This window comes from Megascapheus bottae, chromosome 21, assembly GCF_031878675.1.
Source record: "Megascapheus bottae isolate mThoBot1 chromosome 21, mThoBot2.hap1, whole genome shotgun sequence".
Classification (NCBI taxonomy): domain Eukaryota; kingdom Metazoa; phylum Chordata; class Mammalia; order Rodentia; family Geomyidae; genus Megascapheus; species Megascapheus bottae.
Window position 1 is genome coordinate 16,676,218 of NC_143529.1, and position 27,914 is coordinate 16,704,131.

At 41.0% G+C, this 27,914-nt stretch overlaps 1 protein-coding gene across 3 annotated transcripts; it reads right to left on the reverse strand.

The window, feature by feature from the left end:
- On the reverse strand, positions 1 to 27,724 carry Idh1 (isocitrate dehydrogenase (NADP(+)) 1). Of its 3 annotated transcripts, XM_090354703.1 has the most exons (11): positions 21,171 to 21,324; positions 20,097 to 20,168; positions 17,158 to 17,295; positions 13,201 to 13,492; positions 10,764 to 10,869; positions 10,153 to 10,330; positions 8,996 to 9,147; positions 5,232 to 5,372; positions 3,841 to 4,003; positions 1,843 to 1,953; positions 1 to 309 (listed from the first exon to the last, which is right to left on the reverse strand). In XM_090354703.1, the coding sequence occupies exons 3-10, from the start codon at positions 17,277 to 17,279 to the stop codon at positions 1,863 to 1,865; spliced, it is 1,245 nt and encodes a 414-aa protein (XP_090210829.1). In that variant the 5' UTR covers positions 17,280 to 17,295; positions 20,097 to 20,168; positions 21,171 to 21,324; the 3' UTR covers positions 1 to 309; positions 1,843 to 1,862. The 3 variants fall into 3 exon arrangements, with proteins under 3 accessions (XP_090210829.1, XP_090210828.1, XP_090210827.1); XM_090354702.1 differs by lacking the exons at positions 1 to 309; positions 21,171 to 21,324 and adding an exon at positions 27,449 to 27,724 and having other exon boundaries at positions 1,618 to 1,953; XM_090354701.1 differs by lacking the exon at positions 1 to 309 and having other exon boundaries at positions 1,618 to 1,953.
- Positions 27,725 to 27,914: the final 190 nt, after the last annotated feature.

The window sequence follows — 27,914 nt, forward strand, 5'->3', positions numbered from 1 at the left end:
ATGATTGTGTCTCACTGTGTTGCTCAGGTTGGGTAAAAATACAAGGCTATTGAAAAGGGCTAGGAGGTGTGTTTCAGGTTGCAGAGTGCCTCATGTAAGGCCCCGAGTTCAAATGCCAGTACTGCCCAAAACAAATTTAAAACAAGCAAACAAACTCCAACAGACAGCTACTTCAATTCAAGTCATTTTGAAGAACGGGTAAAAGCTCTCAGAGCCTCTCCCACCAAGATGCCACCAGCCTTTTTCAAAATGGGAGCCACACACATGGGAAGTGCCTTTGACTTGTTCTTTCCTTCATCTCCACTTAACCTGCCAAGCAAGAACCATTCAATCAACTTCTTTACCTTGGGGATCCAACCCACTCATTCTCATCACTGCTTCTACTGCATCATCTTCTTTCTTTCTTTCTTTCTTTTTTTTTTTTTTCTATGCCGGTCCTAGGGCTTGAACTCAGGGCCTGTCCTTGGGCTTTCTCAAGGCTAGCGCTCTACCACTTGATCCACAGCACTACTTCCAGCTTTTTCTGCATATATGGTACCAAGGAATTGAATCCAGGGCTTCATGCATGCCAGGCAAGAATTCTACCACTAGCACATACTCCTGCCCTCTGTTCCATCTCTACTGCTTCCCACCTAAGGCTCTGCAGCAGCCTACCTTGTGGCCCTCCTCCCTCAGCCCTGCTCACCACTCTACCCCTCATCATCCCATCTGCTGCATACTAGTTTTAGAAGTGAGAATATAACCATGTCTTTTCTTTCTAAAAAGTCTTCATTGGCTCCCTTTTAGCTTCCAAGATAATGCCTAAACTCCCCAGTCATGTATGTGGATGGAAGCTTATCTACAATAGTCTACAATTATCCCTGCAGTTCTATCTTTGGTCCTCCTCATGCCTCACTAGGTGGGGCACTTCTTTCTGTTTACTTATTCATTTCTTCCAGAGTAAGCACCTTGCTAGTAGAGACTGCTTTTCAAATCCAATTCCTATGGATAGGAAGCACCTGAGCATGGCATCTAAACATATACAATAAATACAAAGTCAGGAAAGTAATTAACACTTAATTTTAATTAAAATAAACAGTTCAAAGAAAGAACAGGACTAGAATAGTGTTTAATATCCATCTCAGGAGAAATAAAATGGGCAGAATTCTCAAACAAAATGGTGCCACTTATATTATTGCACATGGATGAAATACGTTGTCGAGGGCAATATGATACTCTGGGGCCAGTCTAGATCAGGCCAGGAGGAGGATGAGGAAAAACAGAGGGCAAACCTCCAGGTAGTATTTATTCTGAACTCTGAACTATTCTGAATTCTGAACTTTCCAGTGGCCTCACAAATATATAGCGGAATGGACATATTTGATAAGTACTTTATAAAAATGACTGATGTGTCTCCACTACATGTTAGGCACGCCATTCCTGAACTTCATTCAGAATACATGCAAGTTAGGTGTACAAAGCTACTTCCCACAACAAACACCTGAATATCAAACCTACGGGGCCCTCAGTCATGGACTAGAGATGGACAGAGAAATTATTTTCATATAATACGGGGGTAATCGATACTCTTCATTTTGGTCATTGAACATGAAAAAAAAGGTGACAGTGAACATGAATGAATTCCTGGGATGCTACCAGAAAACAAAATACAATTTTTAAAAAATTTCCTGCCACATATACAAAGGTGGCAATAACTATGTAAATAAGAAAAAATGACTATAAACATATAGAAAAGATCAACTGTCTTCTAAACAAATTATAAAATTGATTCGAATTTTACCCTTGAGTGTTATTTTAAAAAAATGTAAACCTGTGGACCTAGTTATTACCAAAAACACTTGCCTTAAGCCCAAAGAATGACTTTAAAGTTTGGCCTGAGCTAGTTTTTTCTTCAAGTTGTCTCCAAGTTTGTCCATGAAGTCAAATGTATTCAGGTAGTCAGAACGTTGCACACTAACAGGGAGAAAAGAGAAAACCAGGAAATTTAGTTTTCTGAGGAAGAGGGAAAATTTTAGAAGTGATAAAGTAATAGTTTACTAATATGTTGGAGAAAGGTGATTTATATTAACAAGCCACAAATCTATCCAAAACATTGTGCTCAAGGCTCAGAGGACTGAGCAGTTGAGTTGCTCATGAGGACAATCATTCATATACAGTCACAGAAGGCTTCTTGCCAAGTGGCTTTTCAATTTCAGTAGTAACCAATGCTTCTTTGTTCTTTTTTTTTGTTTTTTCTCCGCCAGTCCTGGGGCTTGAACTCAGGGCCTGAGTACTGTTCTTGGGCTTTTTCTTCAAGGCTAGCACTGCCACTTGAGCCACAGCACCATTTCTGGCTTTTTCTATGTATATGGTCCAATGAATCGAACCCGGGTCTTTGTGCATGCTAGGCAAGCGCTCTATCACTAGGCCAAACTCCCAGCCCTAGCTTCTTCATTCTTAGAACAAAACCTATTCAGGGTAATGGGCATGCTTTTACCCACATTCCCACACACCGCCATTCATCCTTAAAACAAGTTTTAGAGGTGAAGGTTTATCCTAAGCTGGGTGTGGTGGCTCACACCTGTAATCCTAGCTACTCAGGAGGCTAAGATCTGAAGATCAAGGTTCAAAGCCAGCCTGGGCACAAAAGGACCTGAGACTCTTATTTCCAATTAACCTCTAGAAAACAGGAAGTGGGGGTTGGCTCAAGGGTAGGACGGTAGCCTTGAGCTGAAAAGTTCGAGTTCAAGCCCTATGACCCACAAAGAAAAAGAAAAAAAAAAAAGAAAAGAAAAACAAAAGCCAGTGACTGGCTGACAGAATTCTGCTGACAAGAATCTAACAAATGAGGTATAAAGATACTGATGAGAACATTTCAAACACTGTATTTTGTTGGCTATTTAAATTATGAAATATTTAATGACTAAGAATAACCCTTTACTGGGGACACACTGGTTCAGATATAGTATTTGTGGTCAATTTCAGTAGATTCATTCTCCTTTCTACCCTTTTTTCTTTTTTTTTTGATGGTACTGGGCCTTGAACTCAGGGCTTTGAGCTCTGATTTAGCTTTTTTGCTCAAGGCTGGTAGTTCACTACTTGAGCCACACCTCCACTGTGAGCTTTCAGCTGGTTATCTGGAGTTAAGTTCTCTTAGATTTGTCTGCCTGGGCTGGCTTCAAACTGATTTTCAGATTTCAGCCTCCTGAGAAGCTAGGAGTATGGGTGTGAGCTACTGATGCTCAGTCTTATTAGATTTTCTTGAGGTGACATAGTCCCTAAGTTGGACTTTGAGGAAGGAGTCAGATTGGCAGCAGATCCAGCTCATAAACTGGTTACCAAGTCCTCATGTCCTCAGAAAAGCCCGAGACAAAACAGATACTGGAATAATGATAATTAAGGACGGGACAATAGCAACTAGACATCTTACTTATATGACTTATTATTCTCATTTGTAAATTCAAGAAAATAAAAAGTTCTTTTTGTTTCTAATGATCATTTTCTTTTAAAATTTAAACAGATGAGGGCTGAGGAGTTTGGTTTAGTGGTAGAGTGCTTGCCTAGCATGCATGAAGGCCCAGGTTTGATTCCTTGGTACCACAAACATAGCTACTGTATCCATGCATTTTTGTACTATCTATCTTTGCTTTCCTGCTATAATGGCTGATGCAAAGTTGGGTAGTTGCAAAAAGATAAGGTATCAAAAAAAAAAGACCACAAGGTCTATCAGATCCCATATGATAATGCTGATCCTAGAAGATAATGAGCAACAATTTACTTAATTCCAAAAGGCATTGGTGGTTTGAGGCCAGTGAAGACAAATGAGAGTTTGACCCTAACGCTCAGCCTGCTTATACTTACTTTGGTAAACCTTTGATGCAAGCAGCCAAGTCCTTGGTCATGAAGCCAGCTTCAATAGTCTCAATACAGACTTCTTCCAGAGCCTTTGCAAAGAAGCCAAGCTCAGTATTGTTATCAAGCTTGGCTCTGTGGGCTAGCCCTCTGGTCCAGGCAAAAATGGAAGCTAAGAAAGAAAAACAAAGGAGGGAGGAGGAGTGAGAAAATGCTTTTAAGTACTTTCTCCAGAAACAAAAGTTGTTTTTTTTAAATATGAGAAGAATTACATTAGCGTCTATTCACATGAGCTAGAAATTTTAAGGAAGTTGGATAGAAAATTTTAAGAATACATTTTAGTGGTGTAATACTAGTGTTTGAAGCTTAAGGTACTTAATAATTAAAAAAGGTCTATTTGTTTATCTGGGGCTTGAATTCAGGGCCTAGACACTGTTCCTGAGCTTTCTGCCTTACTTTCGTTTTCTTTTCTTTTCTTTTTTCCAGTCCTGGGCTTGGGTTCAGGGCCTGAGCACTGTCCTTGGGTTTTTCTCAAGGCTAGAGCTCCACCACTTGAGTCACAGCACCACTTCTGGCTTTTTTTCTATGTATATGGTACCAAGGAGTCGAACCTGGGTCCTTGTGCAAGCTAGGCAAGCACTCTACCACTAGGCCAAACTCCAGGCCCCTGTCCTGCTTTAAGGCTATTGCTGTACCACTTCTGGCTTTTTTTTTTTTTTTTTTTTTTTTGCCAGTACTGGGGCTTGAACTCAGGGCCTGGACACTGTCCTTGGACACATTTTGCTCAAGGCTAGCACTCTGCCACTTGAGCTACAGTGCCACTTCAAGCCTTTTCTGTGTATGTAGTTGGGGGGAATCGAACCCAGAGCTTCGTGCATGCTAGACGAGCACATTATCATTAGGCCATGATCCCAGTCCTACTTCTGGCTTTTTAATAGTTTATTAGAAGTTAAGAATCTCATGGGCTTTCCTTCCCAGGCTGGCTTTGAACTACAATCCTTAGATCTTAAGTTTCCTGAGTAGTTAGGATTATATGAATGAGCCAGTGGTACCTGCTTATAATCCTTTTAAAGTACTATTCTATAACTGTGTTGGAAGGATTTGTCCATGTGGCTTATAATTTGTAGATTGAAGTGGCAGTTCACTGCAACAGTGAACTGGTGAATACACCAGGGAAATGCTTGGTGATTAGACTTCTCTCTGTAATAGATATGCTTGCACAAAATAGAAACATTCCCCTCATCCCACCCACTGCCCATTTTAATGGTATCAAAATTCCTCCTTGTGACATAGAAGGAATCACAAAACACCAAGCTGCTAAAGGATGTGTCTGAGTTCCTCTGGAGGTTTTCTCTGGAAAGTACTCTGCTCAGAAACTAGCAAACTAGATGCCATCTTACCTATGGGATTGGTGGATGTCTCCTGTCCCTTCTGGTGCATGCGGTAGTGACGGGTCACCGTCCCGTGGGCAGCCTCTGCTTCCACAGTCTTGCCATCTGGACAAATCAGCACACTGGTCATCATGCCAAGGGAGCCGTAACCTGGAAGTGGAAGAGCAGGGAGAGTTGGGTCTAATTACATGAGGAGTGCTGGTCTTTGAGAAGCAGAGACTGAGTCACTCTGGAGGAGTCTTGGTAAATATATTCCACACAGGATCATCAACCATTCTTCTGCCTCTCAGGAAGCAGAGCAAGGTCCCTGCTCCAGATCTCAGAATGAAAGACATAGAAAGGATGCACTGTTTCCTCATTTATCTCAAGAGAAATCTGGTTAGTAGCCTGTACTTTATTCTACTTCTGTCACTTCATGTCATCTCTGACTCAACTTTTCTACCTGGAAAATGGGAATAATAAAAACACACTTCTTTGAGTTGTGAGATTAGAGGAAAATATATTAATGAATATGTGAAAACATTACAGAAAATGTGTTTTCTATTGTTAACTGCTAGATTAAAAGCTAAATATATTATTGTTATTCTTACGTGCAGATGCTTGAACAAGAGCTCAAGCTTATTCTTGCTAGAGCAAGAACTCAATATGCTATTTAAAAATTTTGTGTATGTGTGTGTGTGTGTGTGTGTGTGTGTGTGTGCTGATCTAAGATGTGAACTCAAGTTCTAGGTGCTGTCTGTGAACTTTTTTTTCATATATTTTTTATTGTAATTAACAGAAGGGTTACATTATATTCACCAGATAGACGGTGCATTACTTCACAGACATTGATACATTTTCTCATGTCTTGGTCCCCATTTCCCTCTCTCCACCCCCGCCCCTCATCTTGTTTTCCCCCCTTCCCTATCCTATTTCAAATAACCAAATAAGCACATATACAACATATCAGATAACAAGGTAAAATACTGTAACAATATGAGCTAACCAAGGAACAGCAAAAGAGATAAGAGATAACATAATACAGTAAGGATAACAATCACTCATTATACGGCTTTTGTTTCTATATACTGGAGGTCCGTTCATTTAGCATCATACTATATGGCATTATGTAGCTAGGTTTTGCTCCATTATAAATCTCTGCTAGAAGAGCCCAAGGTTTTTACTGATTATGACAAATGAAGGAAACCATTGAGCCTATGTTCCTTTGAGTCTAGGTTACTTCACTTAATATGATTTTTTTCTAAGTCTTTCCATTTCCTTACAAATGGGGGGATGTTGTTCTTTCTGACAGCAGCATAGAATTCCATTGTGTATAAATACCACATCTTGGTGATCCACTCATCAGAGGGGCCTCTGGGTTGGTTCCATATCTTTGCTATTGTCCGTGAACTTTTTTTGCTTATGACTGCTGCTGTGCCATCTGAGCCACAGCTCAGGGCTGAGGTTTCGGCTAACTGGAGGCCTTTTCTGTCTTTCCTGCCTGGGCTAGCTTTTAACTGTGATACTCAGATGTCAGCCTGTTAAGAAGCTAAGACTGTAGGTGTGAGCCATCTGAGCTTGTTATTGTTAATCTTATGAGCAGATACTCTATTTTCTGAGGGAATAAAAATTAAAGAGTCCTTTTTGGCCTACCCAGTGGCTTCCACCCATAATCCTAGCTACTCAGGAGGCTGAGAGTTAAGAAATATGATTTGAACCCAGTCCAGGCACAAAAGTCTTTATCTCCAATGAATCAGCAAAAAGCTAGAAGTAGAATTCAAGTGACAGAGCTCCAGCTTTGACTCAAAAAGCCAGTTGAGATTGTGAGGCCCTGAGTTCAATCTCAGTACTAGCATAAACACACAAAACACTTTCCTTTCTTCAGTCTGCTCTTAGACTCATTGTAATATAAACTTATAATTGTCTATATGATTTTTTTTGTTTTGAGATTACATGGATTTTTTTCTAAAAAAAATTCTTTTGTGTGTGTGTGTGTGTGTGTGTGTGTGTGTGTGTGTTATCTGTGAGTACAACTGAAAAAGATCTGAGACTGTACTTCCTGGCCTTCATGAAAGGAGCAGCTCTCTGCACTGTGTGCATCAAGTTTTGCCCCACTATAGCCTAAAAAACTATACATGGATGAAAATCTCAGGTATATGGTCACAGCAATCCAAAGTGTGACAAACACAAGAACAGCTCATTATTTTGAACTTTGGTAAGTAAAGGTAAAGAATGGATAAAAAAATGATTGGTGTGGGATTAGTAACTCCTATCTCATTCTGTTGCCTTGAGGCTTCATAGACATTCCAGACTTACACAGGACCATGCTATTAACACAGGATACCCTGTCCTATCACATTAGGACACTCTACTGATGCAAAACAAAGGTGATCAATGAAAGGCTGACTCTCAGGTAGTTTTTACCCCTAGAGAAGAATGAGTGACAGAACAGTTCCGCTGCCTTATAATCTCCCAGAATTACCTGAGATCTCTGCAGGCTCTACCATAAAAGGTCTTCAGTAAGTCCTTTATCAGGGCTTACTGTGCTTCAGAACTCTTAATCCCAAACTGCTTTGAATTTGTATAACTTGACATTTATATGTGAAATACTTCTCTGCATATGCATGAGTATGCTTAAAAACAATGTATTTGAGCTGTTTACTCCTACCTCCACTATGTGTGCACTCCTTTCTTCCTGATTTGCCCTGGTTACTGAGGTAAACTTTTGCTAAACTTAAATAAGTAAATAAAATAAAAACAGGAGAATAGGACTGGGTATGATATAGCTGAGTGGTGGAATGCTAGCCTGGCTTACACAAAGCCCTAGGATTTGATTCCAAGGGCACAAAACCAAACCTCCCAAACAAAGAATAACTTTGAGTCCCTTTCTCAGAACTCTGATGATGAAGAACAGTTTTTCTTATCTACATCATGGAGACATGATGAAGTGTTCCTTCTTCTAGCCAAACGATTGTAAAGAGTTATAGAAACAGAAGGAAGTAGAAAGAGTGGTAATTCATATATCTGATATAAAGTTATTTTAAACTGGGAGAGTCTACTGATTTTCAGACTGATTAGGGATGTTTGAGTTTCATACAGGAAGAAGCGGTATGTTATGAAGGCAAGTCAACATAATTAAAACTAACACAAACATTCATCTGGGCAAGCCCAAGTTCACACAGTGACCCCATGGGCAACTTCAAGTGGAAGAGCAATTTGGTACTGAGGAATTCAAGGAGAAGAGAATTTTTGTTGACTTAGCCTTTATTCCTGGCATAAAGCCCCCAGTTCTTCGCTCAATTCTTTTGTGTTGGCAGTGCCTTTAAGACTGGCAGAAAGAACACGATTAGGACATGTGGTGAGATGATGAACTTTAGAAACACTGCTCTTGGACCATACAGACTCTTCACTTTCACTCCTCCCTGCTTGGTTTCTTTACATTCTCAACACAGGGAAAATGAGGGCAGGGAGATGGAGTGATTAGGTATGAGGCTACTTGGTAGAGGCTTTAAAATTTCAAGTGGAGAAAAAAACAACTGGAGATCTAAGGCTCCAATCAGGAGTGTCAACACTGTTACTTTCTGTATGACTTTGAATAAAGTCACTTCCCCAGTCTGAGCTTCCTTTCCTTATCTGTCACATGAGATGATGAGCCCGAATGTCCACAGTGTTAACATTTCATGATTTTATAAGGGAGGGCTACAAAACCCTCATTCTCAAACTGGAGAATCATCGTGGAATGACCTTATTGATCCTGCACTCAGATGCCTCCTCTCGGTCCTCTGGCTGCTTACCTTGGGCGACGGAGTCAGACTGCACATCACCATCATAGTTTTTGCAGGCCCAGATGAAACCACCCTCTGATTTCATAGCTTGGGCCACCATGTCATCAATGAGCCTATGCTCATACCATATATTCTGGGCTTCAAATTTGGATTTGTATTGCCTAAAAACAAGAGAAAATTAGAACAGCTAATGGTGACGAAAGCAGTACTTTTAGTATGAACAGCATAAGCTTGGAAATTCATAAGATGCAGACTCAAATACCTGTCCAATCATTTCCTGGCTATCTGTAAGCATGATGCCTTCTGACTTATAAAGAAGGTGTGAGAAATGAGTGCCTCAGCACAGATTTCTCATGAAAAATCCTTCCACATTCTGAACTAAACATAGGTACTTAATCAGGGGATTTGTCTTTTTTGTTTGGGGTGGGGGAGGCAGAGGCTCAGTCCTCTTAAATTTAAATATCAGTGAAAAGTGGATCTTTCAGTCACAACATTGGTCTTTAAAAAGGAGGAAAATAGGGGGCCGGGAGTTCGGCCTAGTGGTAGAGTGCTTGCCTAGCATGCATGAAGACCTGGGTTCGACTCCTCGGTACCACATATATAAAAAAAAGCCAGAAATCGTGCTGAAGCTCAAATGGTAGCCTTGAGAAAAAGAACCCAAGGACAGTGTTCAGGCCCTGAATCCAAGCCCAGGACTAGGAAAAAAAAAAAAGGAGGAAAATAGGTTTGAAAAATCAGAGCTTTCTATTACTCATTTGGGTTTCTTTTCTTTATTTTGTTTTCTTTAATTTGTTTTATTTTTCTGTACTGGGGTTTGAATTCAGCCTTGCTAGGCAAGGGCTGGACTACCTGAGTCATGCTTCAAGTTGGTTGACAAATTATCCTTTTACTTAAACATTAAATAATCTTAGTTCTACCAAACAATAACAAATACAACTAATAATGTGGGACCCCATTTAAGAGCATGCTTATTTCCTAGAAAAAACTCAGAGTGGTTGTGTTTCACTACTACTGAATTTCAGATTTGCTCTCATTTATAGGGCTAATGATAATTTTCACTCAATCTGCCTCAGAACTGAAGAGATAAGGAGATGCAAATATACCACAAATGCCAGTTTACTTGAGAAAAAAAGGAAAAGAAAAAGGAATGAAAGAACTTCAGTTACTTGTCATATATTTCCTGAAAGATGTCTTTAAAGCGTCCATCATACTTCTTCAGAATAGTGTTTTTGGTGCTCAGGTACAAAGGCCAGCCCTTTGAGAGAGCCATCTGGAAGGAGCTATGTGCAAAATCTTCAATGGACTTATCTTGATTGTACATCCCCATGGCAACACCACCACATTCTGTAGAGGGGAAACCAAGAGGAGGAGGAAAAAAAGAGAGAGAGAGAGAGAGAGAGAGAGAGAGAGAGAGAGAGAGAGAGAGAGAGAGAGAGAGAGAGAAGAAAACATTTATGTAGTATAGTTACAAGGGTAAAATAATTCCTATAAACCAAGGACTAAAATCATAGCTATCCAAAGTAGCCATGACTTCAACAGTACCAGACAGGCTTCTAACCTAAAGAGTCCATGAGTTCCTGAAGCACAGAATGGAACAATGTCAGTTCTAAGAAAAGCCATAGAAGTTACTGAAAAGGCAATTAAAAAGAAAGAGAAGAAAGCCAATAGTCTTTAAAATCCTCAAGATATGGAAATATCAAAATTACTGTTGTGGGAAGTGGCCTCAGTATCACAAGCAAAAACAACAAAAAGGAGCTTACAGTGAACTTATACGTACCTTCAAAGTTATGGACCAAATATGTCACCTTTTGAGTTCCATCATTTGGCGTGTAGGTTATCTCTACTTTTCCAGGTCCAGGGACAACAAAATCAGTTGCTCTATACTATGTAGGGAAGGAAAAACGGATCAAGAAAAGAAAAATAATATAACAGGAATTATAAGGGCACAAAACAAAAGAGAATATAGATTTATGGGATGGAGAGGTCTCTAACTAGTGGTAGTACCCAATAAATACTAGTAAATATTTATTATCATAGGCATATGATGTATAGGGGCAGTTTTATGAACACTGTATATAACATGATGTACCAGAGAGCTTTCAATATCAATAGGGAACCAAACATACTGTTCTGTCACCAAAAATACTTAAAAGCTTGAGGGTGATGGAGGCAGAGGACCATGGCCTGGAGTAAGGAAAGCCTTCCTGGGAAGGGATGACAATACTGGATGTAGTATTGAAGGTTAAAGTGGAGAGCTGCTGCTTTGTCCTTACTATGGATCTGTCAGATGCTCTAGATGCTCATCTTATAATGATCTCAGGGTCAAAAGGCTTGAGATCTGGTTCTGAGTTTATATTTTGGGCTCAGTCTTGCCATGGATCATCATGGTTACTAATACCAGGCCATATTCACATGTAGCAGTCTTTTCTTCAAGCACCTGTGATAGGATGGTGGCCCCTCCAAGGAAAGGAATGCCACCTCCTTCACCAGACCAAACTACTCCAGTGGGGAAACAGGCCTGGGAAATCCTAGGTATCTGCAAGTCACTGCTGCACTGGACCTGCTTGAGGGACTTGGATTACTTAATGACTTGAAGTGAGGTGCCAGCAGGAACCAGACACACCTATTGCTTTACAGTAATAATACAAGAGCAGGTGAAAGAGCAGTCAAGATAACACAAATGATTAAATACCTAGCCTCTGCAGAACACATATGCACACTCTGAGTGGCAACTTGCTTCTAATTGGAAACACTAAGGTACCTTTGTATGTTTTGTATAGGTCTATGTACATTCAGACAGCAAACCAATCTGATATTTGAAATTTTCAGTCTGTTTTTAAATAATGAGAATGGCCATTTTCTTCAAAATGACCAGTGCCGTAACAATTAGAAAGAAAGAAAGAAAGAAAGAAAGAAAGAAAGAAGGAAAGAAAGAAAGAGATGAGTTAGCTTATAAAAATACATCCAGGGTAGTGTTCCCTAGATTTGGGAGCTTGAATCCCTGCCATCTGTTCCCTTGGAAAGTTATCTATGAAAGGAAGGCCAGGATGAAGAGGTGAAACAAAGTTGTCTGATCCCTGGAGGACTGAGCAGGTAAGCATGTCTCCAGGGACAGAGACATCTAATCTAGCCACATTGTTTTCAGGGATGACTACATGGACGCTTCTGGATATCATCATTATGGATTCCTGGGTTTCCAGTTCTTTTTTAAGATAGAAAGTTTTCTACAAAAATCCGAAACCCCAGTTTCAACACCGAATTTATAATCTGTTTAGCTGACAGTTTTCATTCCAGCTTTGGCAATGAGCCTACTTGTGCAGAAGTACAAAAAGCAACATTTGTTTTCCAAGCTGAACAGAACGCTTTATCAAGACTGCTCTTTGGTGCTGAGTTTTCCTTTCATTCATGATCAGGCTTAATAAAATCTCAGTGGTTTTCAGCCCTATCAGTACATTAAAACACTACAGAACACCCCAGCCCTGAAAGAACTCAGATTTCAACTGCTATAAGGTGGGACTCCGATATCAGAATTAAAAAAAATAAGCAAACACATAAATAAAAGCAAAACAATAAAACAAAACCAACAAAAGACTTATGAGGGAATCCTATTGTGTAGCTGGTGTTCACAACTACTGATTTGGCTGGGCCATATGAAATTACCTACAGGAAAATAGAAAAATCCCGTATGATAATATAAGATAACATAAGAAAAAGATAAAGAACACATTATGCATCCTAGTGGTCACATCTCAAATCCTAGTTAATCAGGAAGTATACAGGCTCCAAGGGAGCATGGTCAGAAAAGTTTATGCAATTCTACCTTCAATTAATTAGCAAAATGCTGGGCTGGAGGCAAGGCCCAAATGGTTTAGAGCTGGTGGTGAAAGTATAAGACCCTGAGTTCAAGCCCTTGTATAGGCACACACACACAAAATGTTAAGTGCTGAGATGGTTGCTCATATGTAAGCTTATCTACATTTTCCTTCTCTTAAAAGTATGTCAAATATACTATTATACACAGATCTCTGCAGTTCTCAGTATTGCACTTTGCTTATTGGGCACAGATACTCAAAGGTAAGTATAAAACATATAGGGTTGGGTGGTGGCAAACAACAACAATAAAAAAATCACAAACAGAACAAAACCAGGAAAATAATGAAACCTAATCAGAATGGTTGGGCCATGATAAAAGAATATGCCCCCAAATGACTTACTTGGTCCCCATAGGCATGACGACCAATGATGATGGGTTTTACCCATCCGCTCACAAGCCGAGGGATATTTTTGCAGATAATAGCTTCCCTGAAGACAGTGCCACCCAGGATATTCCGGATGGTGCCGTTTGGTGATTTCCACATTTGTTTCAGCTTGAACTCCTCCACCCTCTTCTCATCGGGGGTGATAGTAGCACACTTGATGCCAACGTTGTATTTCTTTATGGCTTCTGCAGCATCCTTGGTCACCTGGTCACTGGTGGCATCACGGTTTTCTATGCCCAGGTCATAGCTTGGGAGGGGAAAAGTAAGAGGCATGGCTGATCAAACAAGTGGATAGGGTTAAAACCCCTGAAAACAGTGATGGCAGGTAGAACTTGCTGTGCAGAAAGGTCCTAAGGACATCTGAGTCTGTCAAGTCTTAGCAATAATGCACTCTAACCAGAGAAGATGGCTGCCAATTAGGAAAAACAAACAAACAAACAAAAAGAAAACAAGAAGAAACTGTAAGGTTGGGCTAGGCCTACTCATTGTAGTGGAAAACTGTTTATCAGGAAACTTCATGGAAACCAACTTTCTGTTATTCACCAGACAGAGGCAGTAACAGCACATGAACAAACCTTTGGTCTGTTTTTTCTCCATATAAGAAGCCTACAAATTACTTAAGTACCACTTTATTTTTCCTGTTGTAAGTATTGTGCTCTAAAAAGGGATGGAAGGATTAAAGAATTGTGTGTGTGTGTGTGTGTGTGTGTGTGTGTGTGTGTGTGTGTGTGTGTATTTGACACTAAATGCTCAGAGGCATATATGACAGTCAATGTTAAAAGAGCTAACAAGCAGGCATGGTGGCTCATGCCTGTAATCCTAGCTACTCAGGAGGCTGAGATCTGAGGATCAAGGTTCAAAGCCAGCTAGCTCAGGCACTAAGGATCGTGAGACTCTTATGTCCAATTAACAAGTAGAAAATAGGAAGTGGTGCTGTGGCTCCAAGGGTAGGGCCGTAGCCTGGAGCTGAAGAGCTCAGGGACAACACCCAGGCCCAGAGTCCAAGCTCCGTGACACTCCTCCACCCCCAAAAAAGAGAGAGCTACTCCTTTACTAATGGATTAGTTATAAGTTAAACTTTCCTTTAATTCTTGGGCAAGTCTGTGTTCTGGAATCAAGGCTACAGTTTGAGTAATGGAATCCATTCAAATCTTGAGCACACTAAAGAAATTTATCTAAGTATAGATTAGCATCTATACTGCTGAATGATCGCTTGCTGCTCATAGAACATTGGAAAACATCACAAAACTTCAACATAATATAATGATTTATTTTGTTTGTCAGGATATTAAAATTCATCAGTTTCCAACAACTGCTAATCTATTGAGCTTCTAGATTTTTCTTTTTAGTTTCTTGTATCTTATTTTTTTTTGGCAGGTCCTGGGGCTTGAACTCAGGGCCTGTCCTTGAGATTTGTCAAGGCTAGCACTCTACCACCTGAGCCACAACACTTACTTCCAGCTTTTTATGTGTATATGGTACTAAGGATTAGAATCCAGGGCTTCGTGCATGCTAGGCAAGCATTCTACTACTAGGCCACACTCTCACCTCTTCTTGCGTTTTTCTTTCCTTAGATATCCCAAATGCTAATGCAAACACAGAAATAAAAATCCTGATGTGTTTCCAAATAAAGATTTCTAATGGCTTCAACCTTAGGTAATGCATGTGAATCTAACAAAACCATATACCCTCTTGCCTTCCTGCCTCGGAAATGCTGGACATCTAACCCCACTTCCCTATGTGGTTAGCAGATTTCTTGTTGTTAGAACTAGTTTTCAGAAGAATTTAAGAGCAAATTACTAGATTATGACTTCTTCTTTTCCTTATTTATTTATTTTATTTTTGCTAGTCCTGGGCTTGAGCTCAGGGCCTGAGCACTGTCCTTGGATTTTTCTCAAGGCTAGAACTGTACCACTTGAGCCTCAGCACCATTTCTGGCTTTTTCTAAGTATGTGGTACCAAGGAATTGAACCCGGGCCTTCGTGCATGCTAGGCAAGCACTCTACCACTAGGCCAAACTCCCAGCCCATCTTTTCCTTATTACTTTTAAAAGACAAGAAAGAATAAATAGCCTATACGATGTTATAGTCATCAAAGAACCCAAACGAAATCACCATCCCCATTCCCCTACCCCCGCCAAGGAAACCCCAAACTAACTAGTCTACTCTCCAAAAGTACTCATTAGTCATAGTGACTTTGGAACAACTTTAGTTTGTAGCCACTGACTTTTTCTTCCTAAGCATAAAGGCGCCCTCTCACTCTCCCCCCCCCCTCTCCCTCCCCCTCCCTTCCTCCTTTCCTCTCTCTCTCTGTCTCTCTCTCTGTCTCTCTGTCTCTTTCTCTCTCTCTCTCTCTCTCTCTCTCTCTCTCTCTCTCTCTCTCTCTCTCTCTCTCTCTCTCTCTCTCTCTCTCTCATGCCAGTCTGGAACTTTAATTTAGGGCGTGGGGTGCTCTCTATGAGCTTTGGTGCTAAAGGCTAACACTCTACCACTTGAGCCATTGCTCCTCTTCTGGCGTTTTAGTGATTAAATGGAGGTAAGAGACTTACAGACCTCCCTGGCCCAGTGGACTCTGAACTGTAATCCTCAAGCCTCAGTCTCCTGAGTAGCTAATATTACAGGTGTGAGCTACCATTAAATAGCTAGGCTAAACAGGCTAGCAGTTATTTTTTGCAATTATTACATTGGGCCTTATAAAACATTATCAATTTACCTATTGTCACACAAAGTTCTAAAACAGGGAAGAGATTTAAAATGCTTCTTTATCTACTTGGGAGCTATTTTTATGCTTCCTTCTCTATATGTTGGGTTGACTTCTGTAACTATAAGCATTTGTACCTTATTTTGCTTGTAATATAGACATTAAGGTTAAAACAATTAAAAGGGCATTTATCTAAATACCTACACTTGACCAAGTAACAAGTCCTCAGAACAAATTCTGCCCAATTCTAGGTCAAGGCAAACACATTTAGAAGTAGCCAACAGTTTGTCTGAAATATGTTGTTCAACATGACACCATTTCAATCCTTTAAAATTCTGTCTTTATCTAGTTTAAATGTACAAAGAGCATGCTTTGCTATGTTATCTATGAAAAATACAGGGGAAGAATGAGAGGAAGAGCATAGATACTTTCACATACATCTGTCCTTCACACTGTAAATTCAGGGCGAACTGGACATAGATGACTGAGGGAACTGCTGCTGAAAATGGATGTTCTAGGAAGTGACTGCAAGGATTCTTTGTATGCTGCTATTGTATAAAAAAGGCTTAAAAGATTTCCACTGAGCCAGGCGCTGTAAGTCATAGCTACTCAGGAGGCTGAGATCTGAGGATCAAGGTTCAAAATCAGTCTGGGCACTAAAGTTGGTGAGACTCTTATCTCCAAATAACCACCAGAAAACCAGAAGTTGCACTGTGGCTCAAGTGGTAGAGTGTAGCCTTGAGCTGAATTGCTCAGGGACAGCGCCTGGCCCAAAGTCCAAGCTCTACAACCAGGAAAAAAAAAAAAAAGAAAAAAGAGATTTCCACTAAGTAGAGTGATAAATAATACAGTTTGAAAGGACATAATTATGTTCCTTCCATTAGCTTACTGTTCTTATACATTTTTTATTTTTCTCCTCCCATAAATAATACATTGTGCTACTCCTGGCCACTGATTTCTTAGAAAACCTTTAATGGAAGCAAAAATTAGACCCGATAATCACTTTGTTTTCCTTACAATGGTTGATTTCTAAAGAATAGTATACACATATTTTCCAGTGATACTTTAACAGAGAAGATTCATCTGAAAGTATTGACTTAAAAAAAAGCTTTATTTATACAACGTAACTACAGCTATGTTAAACAACTAACTAAGATCTTGAAATGATTTTGATCATGCTTTCTGAGTTATATAGTGGGATAATTCATTTACCTATGCAGATCCAGTTCCACATAGGGAAAAATTAGTTTTTCTTTAATCAATTCCCAAATGATTCGAGTCATTTCATCTCCTTGCATCTCCACCACAGAACCACCATGAATTTTTTTGGACATTTTTACTTTAATAAACCTAAAAAAGACACACATAAAAAAGTAATTTTTTCAATCTTTTTTTAAAAAATCATTTTCATTATAAAGTATAAACAAATATAAACAAAACAAACTATTTGGTGACTACTAAAAGAACTTAATGTAGCAAAATATTCTAGTATTTAATATATATAATACATATAACATATAATATATATAATATATCTATAGAATATATATAATATTCAAGTAATAACATTTACAATTAGAATCGAGCCCCTTCTTGATCACACATCAGTGTGTGATGTCTAAACCAACTCTATAATATAACCAAATCTGCTAGATGTATGTTATTTTCCTATTTTAAGAGAAAAATCAGCTTGGTGAAGGCCACATGGCTAAGCAGAGGGGAACCTGACACCCTTAATAATGCAATCAATATTTTCAACTATTGTCTTACATTATTATAATATATTATATTATTATATCCATCTTATGTTAGTTGAACTCGTCCCAATTCTTTATTTTCTTGGTCCGCCAGATGAGCAGAATGAAAAGTGGTATCATTGACTTTCTTTTAAGAAGGATGTTTTGGGGTTGGGAACTTGCTTCAGTGGTAGATTATCTGCATAGCAAGTCCTGACCCTGAGTTCAAATTCCAGTTTGAAATAGAAGGAGAAAGAGGAGTAGGATGGCGATGGTGATAATTTGCTTGTGGCTTTTTTGGCCAACCCTGGTGGCTTGTACTTGGATCTCTAGCATTTCAGAAGCAGAGGGCAAAGGCAAGAGAAGCAAGAGTTTGAGGGGCAGGAAAGCTATACAGCAAGAACCTGTCTCAAACACCAGACGGGGTGGTGGTGGTGGTGGTGATGGAGTGAAAGGTTGTGTTGCTAAAAGAATCACTCATGGGAACATTCAGTTGATTTGTGAACTATACTGAGAGAAACCTTAAAAGACAAAGAACAACACATATTAGAGGTGTGATGGCACTTACAAATACGATTTCTCAATTAGAGAAATCTGGGCATAGAAAGGCCACTGCCTTCACCTAAGCATACCTTTGCCATGTGCTGTGTTACTGATACCAGGTATTGTATGGTTCTTCCAACTGTTTACTAAAGGGTAAGCTGCTAGCAGGTGGAATGGGGAAAGGGCACTGTTCTAAGAGACATGGAGGGCCCGGAGTTTGGCCTAATGGTTAAAGTGCTTGCCTAGCATGCATGAAGACCCGGGTTCGATTCCTCGCTACCACATACATAGAAAAAAAGCTGGAAGTGGTGCTGAGGCTCAAGTGGTAGAGCTCTAGCCTTGAGAAAGTCCAAGGACAGGGCTCAGGCCCTGAGCTCAAGCCCAGGACTGGCAAAAAAAAAAAAAAAGAGACATGGAAATTAAAAAATGGCATGTAGGATTGACCAATGCTAATCATGTGATTTCCAGTAAGGGCAAAGACAAACAAACCCTCTGGAAGAAGTGGAACTATGAAACTTCAAAAGTCATTGCCAATGAGGCATAGCAAGCCACGGAACTTCTACAATGATCTGCTCTTTTTAGAACACTCTTAATGAAAATTGATTCTTTCCCCCAGCAAAACAACTACAGATCACTTTTATCCCTATTGGTTATAGCCGAGGATTAGAAAAGTAAGAAGGGGATTTTAAAAAAACCAAATTATTAGATAAGAAGCCCCAAACATTCTCTCTTGAAAAGTTGAGTTAATTTGGCCTTTATTTTTAAAAAGTATAATTATTTACAGGCAGTAAACTTCAGGATATGTTTCTAATTTTCAGGACTATTTTCCTTTCCCAAATTTGCAATTCTAGTATTCTCCTTATTAGTACTGAGGAAATACCCCAGATCATTACTGGAGAATTTTCTAGAACTCAACTGGAATAAAAGAAATGAACAAACTATTGTGGATCAATCAATTATTTTTATCAGCAATTCCAAGAATAACCTGTACTACAGCTTAAATTAATCGGTTCAGGAATGCTTGATACCACAATCACATCTGTTCTTGGTTTAAAAAAAAAATAGTAACACATGGGAAGAGCCAGCAAACTTATCTTGGTTTTAGTACTACATTCTCAGGGTCATAGTATTATGCAACTGGTATGACTTAGCTGTTTTCCCTTTATGGCAAATACAATTATCAAAAGAACGGAGTGTAGTGAAAAGGTCATATGTATTTTTTTATTTTATATCCTTCTCAGTGAATGCAAATATATTCTTCATGATAATCTTTCAATGTTTCATAATGCACAATTAACTTCTTAGGTTTACCTCATTTTATGCTTTAATGGTTTTAGCACCTTAAAATGAAAAAAAGTGCTTCTTTTATTGCTACTACTATACAAGACATCACTGTATTTCTTCTGGATTTGATTTCCATGGGTTGGGCTTTAAGTCCCCTTAGGGCTTCAGATTTTGTCTCCATCCAACCCCAACTTCTAAAGGAAGATGAGTTTGAAGCATAATCAGCCACCAGTTTACTAATTTAGCTTGAAGGCAGCCAAATTCCAATTCCTTGACCTGTTTTGAAATTCCAGAAAACCTGGAGTAATAATAGAGAATAGTCGAAGAAAACAACAACAAAACTTTGGCTTATTTAAATTTTCAGCCCCAAGCTCTTCAACCAATTTTGTTTTCAGCTAAGCTCAGAATATTCTGTTGCAGAGAAGACAATGGACTCAGAAAAGAAGGAAGCAGTTACAAATCCTTGTTGGAAATATTCCTGAATTATTCACTTACTTTCAGCATTAATAGCTGGGTTCAACACCAATTAACCCATGGTAAAGCCAGATCAAAGAATGCACAGAAGAAGGGGAAATGGATAATTCTTACCTTTGCTGGGAACTGATTTCTAGTTTGCGAGGTGTCTCAGTCTGGCGGACTATACTGGATGCAGTTTTACTTCTAAAAACAAAAGAAAACCTAGAATATTGTCCTCACAAACAAGATACTCTAGCTAGGAGGGCTTAGCTAATTTTAATACCATCTAGATAGCCCAGTTTATCTGGTTTAAAGTACAATTTTTATTGTATCCAAAGGGGTAAAGGGTGGTTTTAGGTCCAGCAGGCACCTTGCAAAAGAATTTGATCAAAGGAAGTACACGTATCTCGCGTGCAGCCTTCGGCTGGGTCGGTTATCTGCTGGTGGGGTTTTTAAGTCCTTCTGTGACAATGCAAAGTCTGTGAACATCTTGGTAGCCATTGTGCAGGAGGTCTGCAAGGCAGCTGGTTCAGTTCCTTGCTCCAGATCTCCACGCTCCTCCTCTATGTGGTGACCAGACATTTAAACCTCAGAACCCTCCTAGCAGGCCAGGGAACGCCCCCCACCCCACCTCCAAATCCTGGTGGGGGTGGGGTGTCTCTCCTGACATTGCCACCCCGCGGGGGGACCTAGCTGGCCTTGCAAGTATTCCGAGGTTGGAAGCTAGAGCTCCTCCCGCACCTCCCCCCCACCTCGCCCCGGCCGGAGGACCGGACGTCGGGTCTTCTCCGCTAGTCCCAGCCAGTTCGCGGTACACGCCCAAATCCTCGCTCACACCATTAGCACCCAGCCCTCACTACCAGCGGTTTTCTTCCTCCCACAGCCTAGGCTGTACCAGGCTTCCCTGCAACCCGACACAACTCGGTTTTCCTCCTTCGGCTACAGATCTGACCCTCTTGTCAGTGCATTCCACTTCCTCGACGCCCAGTTTCTCCCTCCCTAATACCCGAGCCGCTGACACCAACAAAGCGCCCTGGCACCCACTTTCCCTTTACTACGCCCAACACCCGACTGATCCCTTCTCTGCACCAAGGCTATCCTACTCCAGATCTGAGCTCCCTTTCTTTCCCACCATTTCGGCTTTCTCTAAAATTTACCCCCCCCTCCAATACTCAGGGGTGGTCGCACCTCCGAGTTGGAGGTTACCTGCAGAAGAAGGCTGAAGAGCAGGTGGGGGCGGCACCAGAGCTACTCTCCCGCTCAAACTCCTACCCCCACACTCCCCGCTCGGTCCGGGTCGGTCCAGGTCCAGGATACAACTCCTCACAAACCTCAGGACTGGAGGGCGGGTCAGGGTTTCCTCTTCCTTGGCTTTTGTCCCCTCCCAAGCCCCACCTCCTCAGCCCACCTTCCTAAGCCCCGCCCCCGGACCCCCGCCAATCCCCGGGCGCCGACTCGTCGGGAAGCGCCGACCCGGGAACAGGGGCGTGGCTTCGCGCCTGGGGGCGGGGCCCGCGGCGCAGCCCCCACAGCGCTCGGGGTGGGGGAAGGGGCTGCCACGCTGCCGCCGGAATTCCGCGGGACTCTGGCAGCCAGGGCCGACAATGCCACCTGCAGGCCGGGAGAGGGGCTCGCCTGACGCTCGGCCTGGGCTTTGTAGCAATCCGGAGCACTCAGGTAGCAAGCTTGCAGGTCAGCACTAAAACCATATGCGGGGGACTGGACCAGGGTGGGTCCATTCCCTGGTGGACTGGAGTGAGCCTTTAAAAGCAGAGTGCTCCCAGTCTTCTTTGGGGTTCTTTCAGACACTGGGGTTCTTTTGGAATGCAAAGCATGGAACCCATACAGCCGTGCCACAGGTATAAATAATAACTGCCACCACCAATGACTAGCTCTTCAGGGCTTCTGTATAGTTATTATTTTCCTGAAGTAAATCCGTCTTTTTCCATTTGCATTAAAAGATAGTGAAGCAGATCATTATCTGGGTTTAGAGAGGATGGACTAGAGGGGACTAGAGGTGTGAAGTCGCAGTTAAGGCTCAGGGTGTGTGTGTGTGTGTGCTTGCATGAGCGCCCTGTGCATATTTGCTTGCTTTTGCTTGCTTGCATCTGGAGTTTGAACTCAGTGCCTAGGTGCTGTCCCTGAGCTTTTTTTTTTCCCCTCAAGGCTAGTTTTCTACCACTCAAGCCACATATTTTTAGTGCTTAACTGGAGATACAAGTCTCACAGACTTTCCTGCCTGGGCCGGCTTGGAAATGCCATCCTCAGATTTCAACATCCTCAGATTTCAGCCTCCTGATTAGGAGCTCTAGAATTAGTTTTCAAAAATGATAAAAAAAAATTATCGCTAGTACTGGATTCTAACATTACTCTGAAATTCAGGGAGCTTTAGGAATGTATTGTTTCTTTTCTTTTTATGCACACTCCTTATAAATGATAGCTCTCATACAACCATAAAGTTAGACAGGGAAAATGACTAGAAACAAACTACTATAAAACAACATATTACAATTTAGAACACCAATTAAATTTTATAACTGATGTTTGGCTTAAACTAAGTTACTGCTTGAAATGTTTATATGAATCTCATGCCTTCCATTCAGGTTATTTTGAATTTAGCTGGTCTATTCTGCTGAATGCAGAATAGCCTGCCACATTTTCCTCTTGGTTCTTATTGCATTCCTTGATACCTTGTCTTTTGTTTAGTCAATGAAAATATCAAAATATATTCATAATATCTAGTCCTAAACACAAATGGAAATCTCAGTCATGAAATACCATTTTTTTTTTTTTTTTTGCCAGTCCTGGGCTTGAGCTCAGGGCCTGAGCACTGTCCTTGGACTTTCTCAAGGCTAGAGCTCTACCACTTGAGCCTCAGCACCACTTCCAGCTTTTTTTCTATGTATGTGGTAGCGAGGAATCGAACCCGGGTCTTCATGCATGCTAGGCAAGCACTTTAACCACTAGGCCAAACTCCCGGCCCCCATTTGGTTTTCAGATATCAACCAACAACAGGATTCTCATGGATATCCTAAGGCTGTTGTACTTTCATTTTGATAATATCAAAAATTATTAAGTAGAATGAACAAGCAGTGACCATCGTTTATCCACAGAAATTATGGGCTGTAACAGTGTAGCTGATAGCTGGACTTGGGAGACAGGCTTCTTTTCAACAATGAAGGAATGAAGGGATAGTCATAGATGTGATGAGCAACAAAGAGTTAAGTTTAAGGTTTGTTGAATTTGAAATGCTTGTGGGCTAGCAAAATGGAAGTGTCTAGTTAGCATATGTATCTGGTGTTTGGGAGAGAGAGATGTGGAATCTTCAGCATGCATCTACAGTAGTCTGAGACATGGACTGTATGAGAACATCAAGGAGAAGAGAGTGAAAAGAAAGGCCTATCTCAGAAAGGACTCTGAGGCATACGTACATGTGTATGTGCCAGGCGGAATTGCCAAGGACATATAATGGGATTTGAAAGGACAGTCTTTTTAACAGATGGTATTCAGACTGCAATACCAGCTATTTGGATGGCAGGGATAGGAAGGTGAGCCCCAGCAAAATGACAGTAAGACCCTCATCTCTAAAAGCATGGTGGAACATAAGTATGATCTCAGCTACTCAGCAAACAAAAGTAGAGGACTGCTGTCTGAGACCATGGAAAATGTATGAAATCCTATCTGAAGGACAAACTGAAAAAGAAAAAAGGACAAGGACATGGCTCAAATGGTAGAATGCTTGTCTAACAAACATGAGTTTCTGAGTTTAACTAGTATATAAAAGTAGTGTTCAGAAGACGGGGAGTGCAGCCTAGTGGTAGAGAGCTTGTCTAGCATGCACAAAAACTCAGGTTCGATTCCTTGGTACCGCATACATAGAAAAAGCCAGAAATCGTGGCTCAAGTGGCAGAGGTCTAGCCTTGAGAAAGCCCAAGGACACAGTGTTCAGGTTCTCAGTCCAAGCCCCAGGACTGGCAAAAAAAAAAGAAAAGAAAAGAAAAAAGAAAAAAAATAGTGTTCACTATGACATACAAACCCTTAGCCTAATTTTGATTAAGTTCTAAATACTAAGTCCCAGGGATTGTAAATAGAGATTCCCTCCTTGAACACTTGCTTGTTAAACTTGTCATTTAAAATATGATGTAAAAATCAATGTTAATAAATTTTTTAATAAAAAAAGTTTAAAAAAATAGTGTTCAGAACATTGGGCACTCATGTGTACTACAGTAAAATTAGACCCTTATTTTCTACTACTTATAAAAATCCACTTGAACTGGAGCCAAACATAAGAATGGAAACATAAAACTACTGGAAGAAATCAAAATGGGGGAAGTTCCATGACTTTGGTCTTGGTAATGAGTTTTGGTATGACTCCCCAAAAGAGACCTATGAGATTATATGGAAACAAAATGCTCTACCAGGTGAGGGTGGCTCACACCTGTATCCTAGCTAATCAAGAGATTGAGATTGCCAGCCGGGACAGGAAAGAGTACAAAACTTATCTCCAATAAAGTACTCAGAAAATGGAAGTGGCACTGTAGTTCAAATGCACAGAACTAGCCTTGAGCAAAAAAAGCTCAGGGACAGCACCCAGGCTGAGTTCAAGCCTCAAAACTGACAAAAAAAAAAAAAAAAGTGACTGCAAAGTGACCAAATCAAAGAAAAATGAACAGAATAAAGAAACAGCCTTTGGAATGGAGGAAAATATTTGCAGACTTTATATCTGATATGCAATTCTTATCTAAAATACATAAACAATTGGAACAACTCAAAAGCAGGAAAACAAATAAAACCTAATTATAAAATAGGCAAAGGATATTCATAGATAACTGGACTAGAGGTGAATGGAAAAATGACATGCATTGTTATCAGAGAAATGTAAATTGAAACAATATTAGATATCTCACTTCAATTAGGATGCCTATAATTAAAAAGACAAAAGGTGAACACCTATTGGAGAGGATGTGGACATAAGAGAACTACGGGAACTACTGTAAGTGGCAGGTGGGAATGTAACCAGCACAAGCATTATACTAAAAACTATGGACTGTCCTTAAAACAATGAAAACTCGATCTACTCTATGATTTGGCAGTCTTACTTTTTAGTCTATATAAAAAAGAAGGGAAATCAGTATGCTAGAGATATTTGAACCTCTTATATTGTTCATTGCAGCATGATTCACAATAACCAAGATATAAAATCAACCTGGGTGTTCTTGACAAAGAATGGATAAAGGAAAAATGTATATATGTGCCATGGAATACTGTCCACCCTCAAAAAAGGAACTTGAGATGGGGGCAAACCTTAAGTGACAAAGTGTTTGCACAGTAAGTCCAAGGACCTGGGTCCAATCCCCAGTGTGGTAACAAATAACCAACAAAACAACAGAAAAGAAGGAAATTTTATATGTGAATCTGGAGGACCCAATGTTAAAGGAAATAAGTTGGGACTGAAACCCATTTATATGGCGTGACCTCTTATATGGAATCTACAAAAAGACCTTGAACTCATGCCTGTAATCCTAGTTACTCTGGAGGTGGAGATCTCAGGAATGGGGAACGTAGTTGAAGCCAGCTTGGGAAGAAAAGTCTGTGAGAATCCATTTCCAAACTAACAGCAAAAAGCCACACTGAAGGCGTGGTGCAAGTGTTGAACACTAGCTGAGCAGCAAGCAAGCTGAAAAAGCAAGCCGATCAAGGCCCGAAGTTCAAACCTGGGTATGTGTGATTAAAAAAAGGTGATGGATGAATGTAAAAATGAATAGTGGCAGAAATGAAGTATAATACCCTGAAACACAAGTCCATGTTGATACTAATCAAAAGAAAGAGAAGGAAAGCAATTTGTTTTTAGTAAAATGCTACTAAGACATATAGAAGAATATAAGTTAAGTTTCATAGTAGTATAATATAAATACTATACTTACATCCAACTTGGAAAGAATAAAATAAATGTTCAGATGCAAGTTTGTGTACAGATTTTTTTTTTTTTTTGCCAGTCCTGGGGCTAGAACTCCAGATCTGAGCACTGTTCTTGGGTGTTCTCAAGACTACCACTGTATTACTTAAGCCACAGCACCACCTTCAGCTTTCTTTTTTTTTTTTTTTTTTTTTTGGTGGGTCATGGAGCTTGAACTCTGGGAGGCTACCGCCTTACCCCTTGAGTCACAGCCCCACTTCCTATTTTCTAGTGATTAGAGATAAGAGTCTCATGTTCTTCAGTGCCCCAGCTGCCTTTGAACCATGATCCTCAGATCTCAGCCTCCTGAGTAGCTAGGATTACAGGTGTGAGCCACCATGCCCTGCTCCACTTTCAGCTTTTTCTGTGTATGATATGGAGGACTCAAACCCAGGGATTTGTGCATGCTAGCCAAGCACACTCTACTGCTAGTCATGCTCCCCACCAAGGGGGACAGATGTTATAAAGAAAGAATCTTTGGGGGCCTGGAGTTCGACCTAGTGGTAGGGTGTTTGCCTAGCATGCAGGAAGACCCCAGTTCGATTCCTTGGTACCACATACATAGAAAAAAGCTGGAAGTGGTGCTGAGGCTCAAGTGGTAGAACTCTAGCCTTAACAAAGTCTAAGGACAGGTCTTAGGCCCTGAGGTCAAGCCCAGGACTGGCACACAAAAAAATAATATTTGTAAGATAAAATGCATCTGGAATGCATTTTGTATGTCTAGTATGAAGTGATTATCTAAACAGATTTCTTCCCTAAAACGATTTTCTATTCCTTTTCCACAGAAATGCAACTGTAAGCTAATATCACTATGGGACTTGGGAGCATGTGGAGGTCATGGACTTTGTCATGTTCTTGCTTAACAAACACACTGCTGGTCCAATAAATGACCCACCGTGTCTGTTGACTGGCATTTTTCTTTCTTCTTCTTTTTTAACCGTACATGGAGTTTTGATATATATTAGGGTCTGTATTAATCTACTCTGTTCATGTGATGAGTTGGTTTTCAAATATTAGCAGATTAATTTAAGAAAGATTTTTCTTTAGCCTCCTCCCTCCACCTCCCCTCAAGCAGAGACTCGAGCATGAGCACATTTATGGGTTCTGGAGGAAGGATTGGTAAACGATATCCAGCAAAGGCCCAGATACAGGAAAGGGTGGATGGTGGATGTGGGCCAGGCAGGCCAGGGCAAGTGTGGATTCAGGTAAACGTTGTCGTGGAGGCGGTTAGGTTGCAGGCTGCACCCAAAGGGCTTATTTTCTACTGAGAATGACGGTTCAAGATACTGTGGGGTCAGAGAGAGGGAGCAGAGAAGATGGGCACAGAGCAGGGATGCAAGGCCCAGAGGAAACTCAATTACAGACACATTAGCATGGCCCAGTGGACGACAGCAGCAGAATCTGTATTGGTACAAAGCTGCAGGGTGCTGAGGCATTTTCCAGTGGCTGAACCCACAGAATCAAACTCCGCCTCTCTGAAGCTTCTCCTTAATTTTCCCCTTTCCCTTTCCCGGCTCCCGGGCCAAACCTCAGGACTTGGATCAGCAGGTTTGAGCGTGCTCCTCTGGCCGCGCCAGCCGGGCTGAGCAGGGCTGAGCAGGGCGGGTCCCGGTAACTTGATCTGCAGGCGTAGGTAAAGGTTTATAAACTGTGCCTCTTCCTGTAGGACCGTTTTCCTTAATGCTGCCCCGGCCCCCCAAAGAGTACTGAGAGTATTGGCCCATTCTACACCTCAGAGATCTCAGACGGACGGAAACGAGCCATTTGTCTCAGGTCCCCAGAGCAAGCTTGGGGCCGAGTCTCGCCAGTCTGTCCAGAGCATCTCCACCCCGGCGCTGAGGGCGCAGCACCGGTCCCCGGAGCCGGCGCGGGAAACCGTATAAGGAGAGTGCCCACCACGTCGAACACATACGGTAACTGCAGGCCAGCCAGCACGCGCCCGGTGTCCCGAGGACCACGCACCCACCCGCTGACTCGCACGCGTGACGCTCACG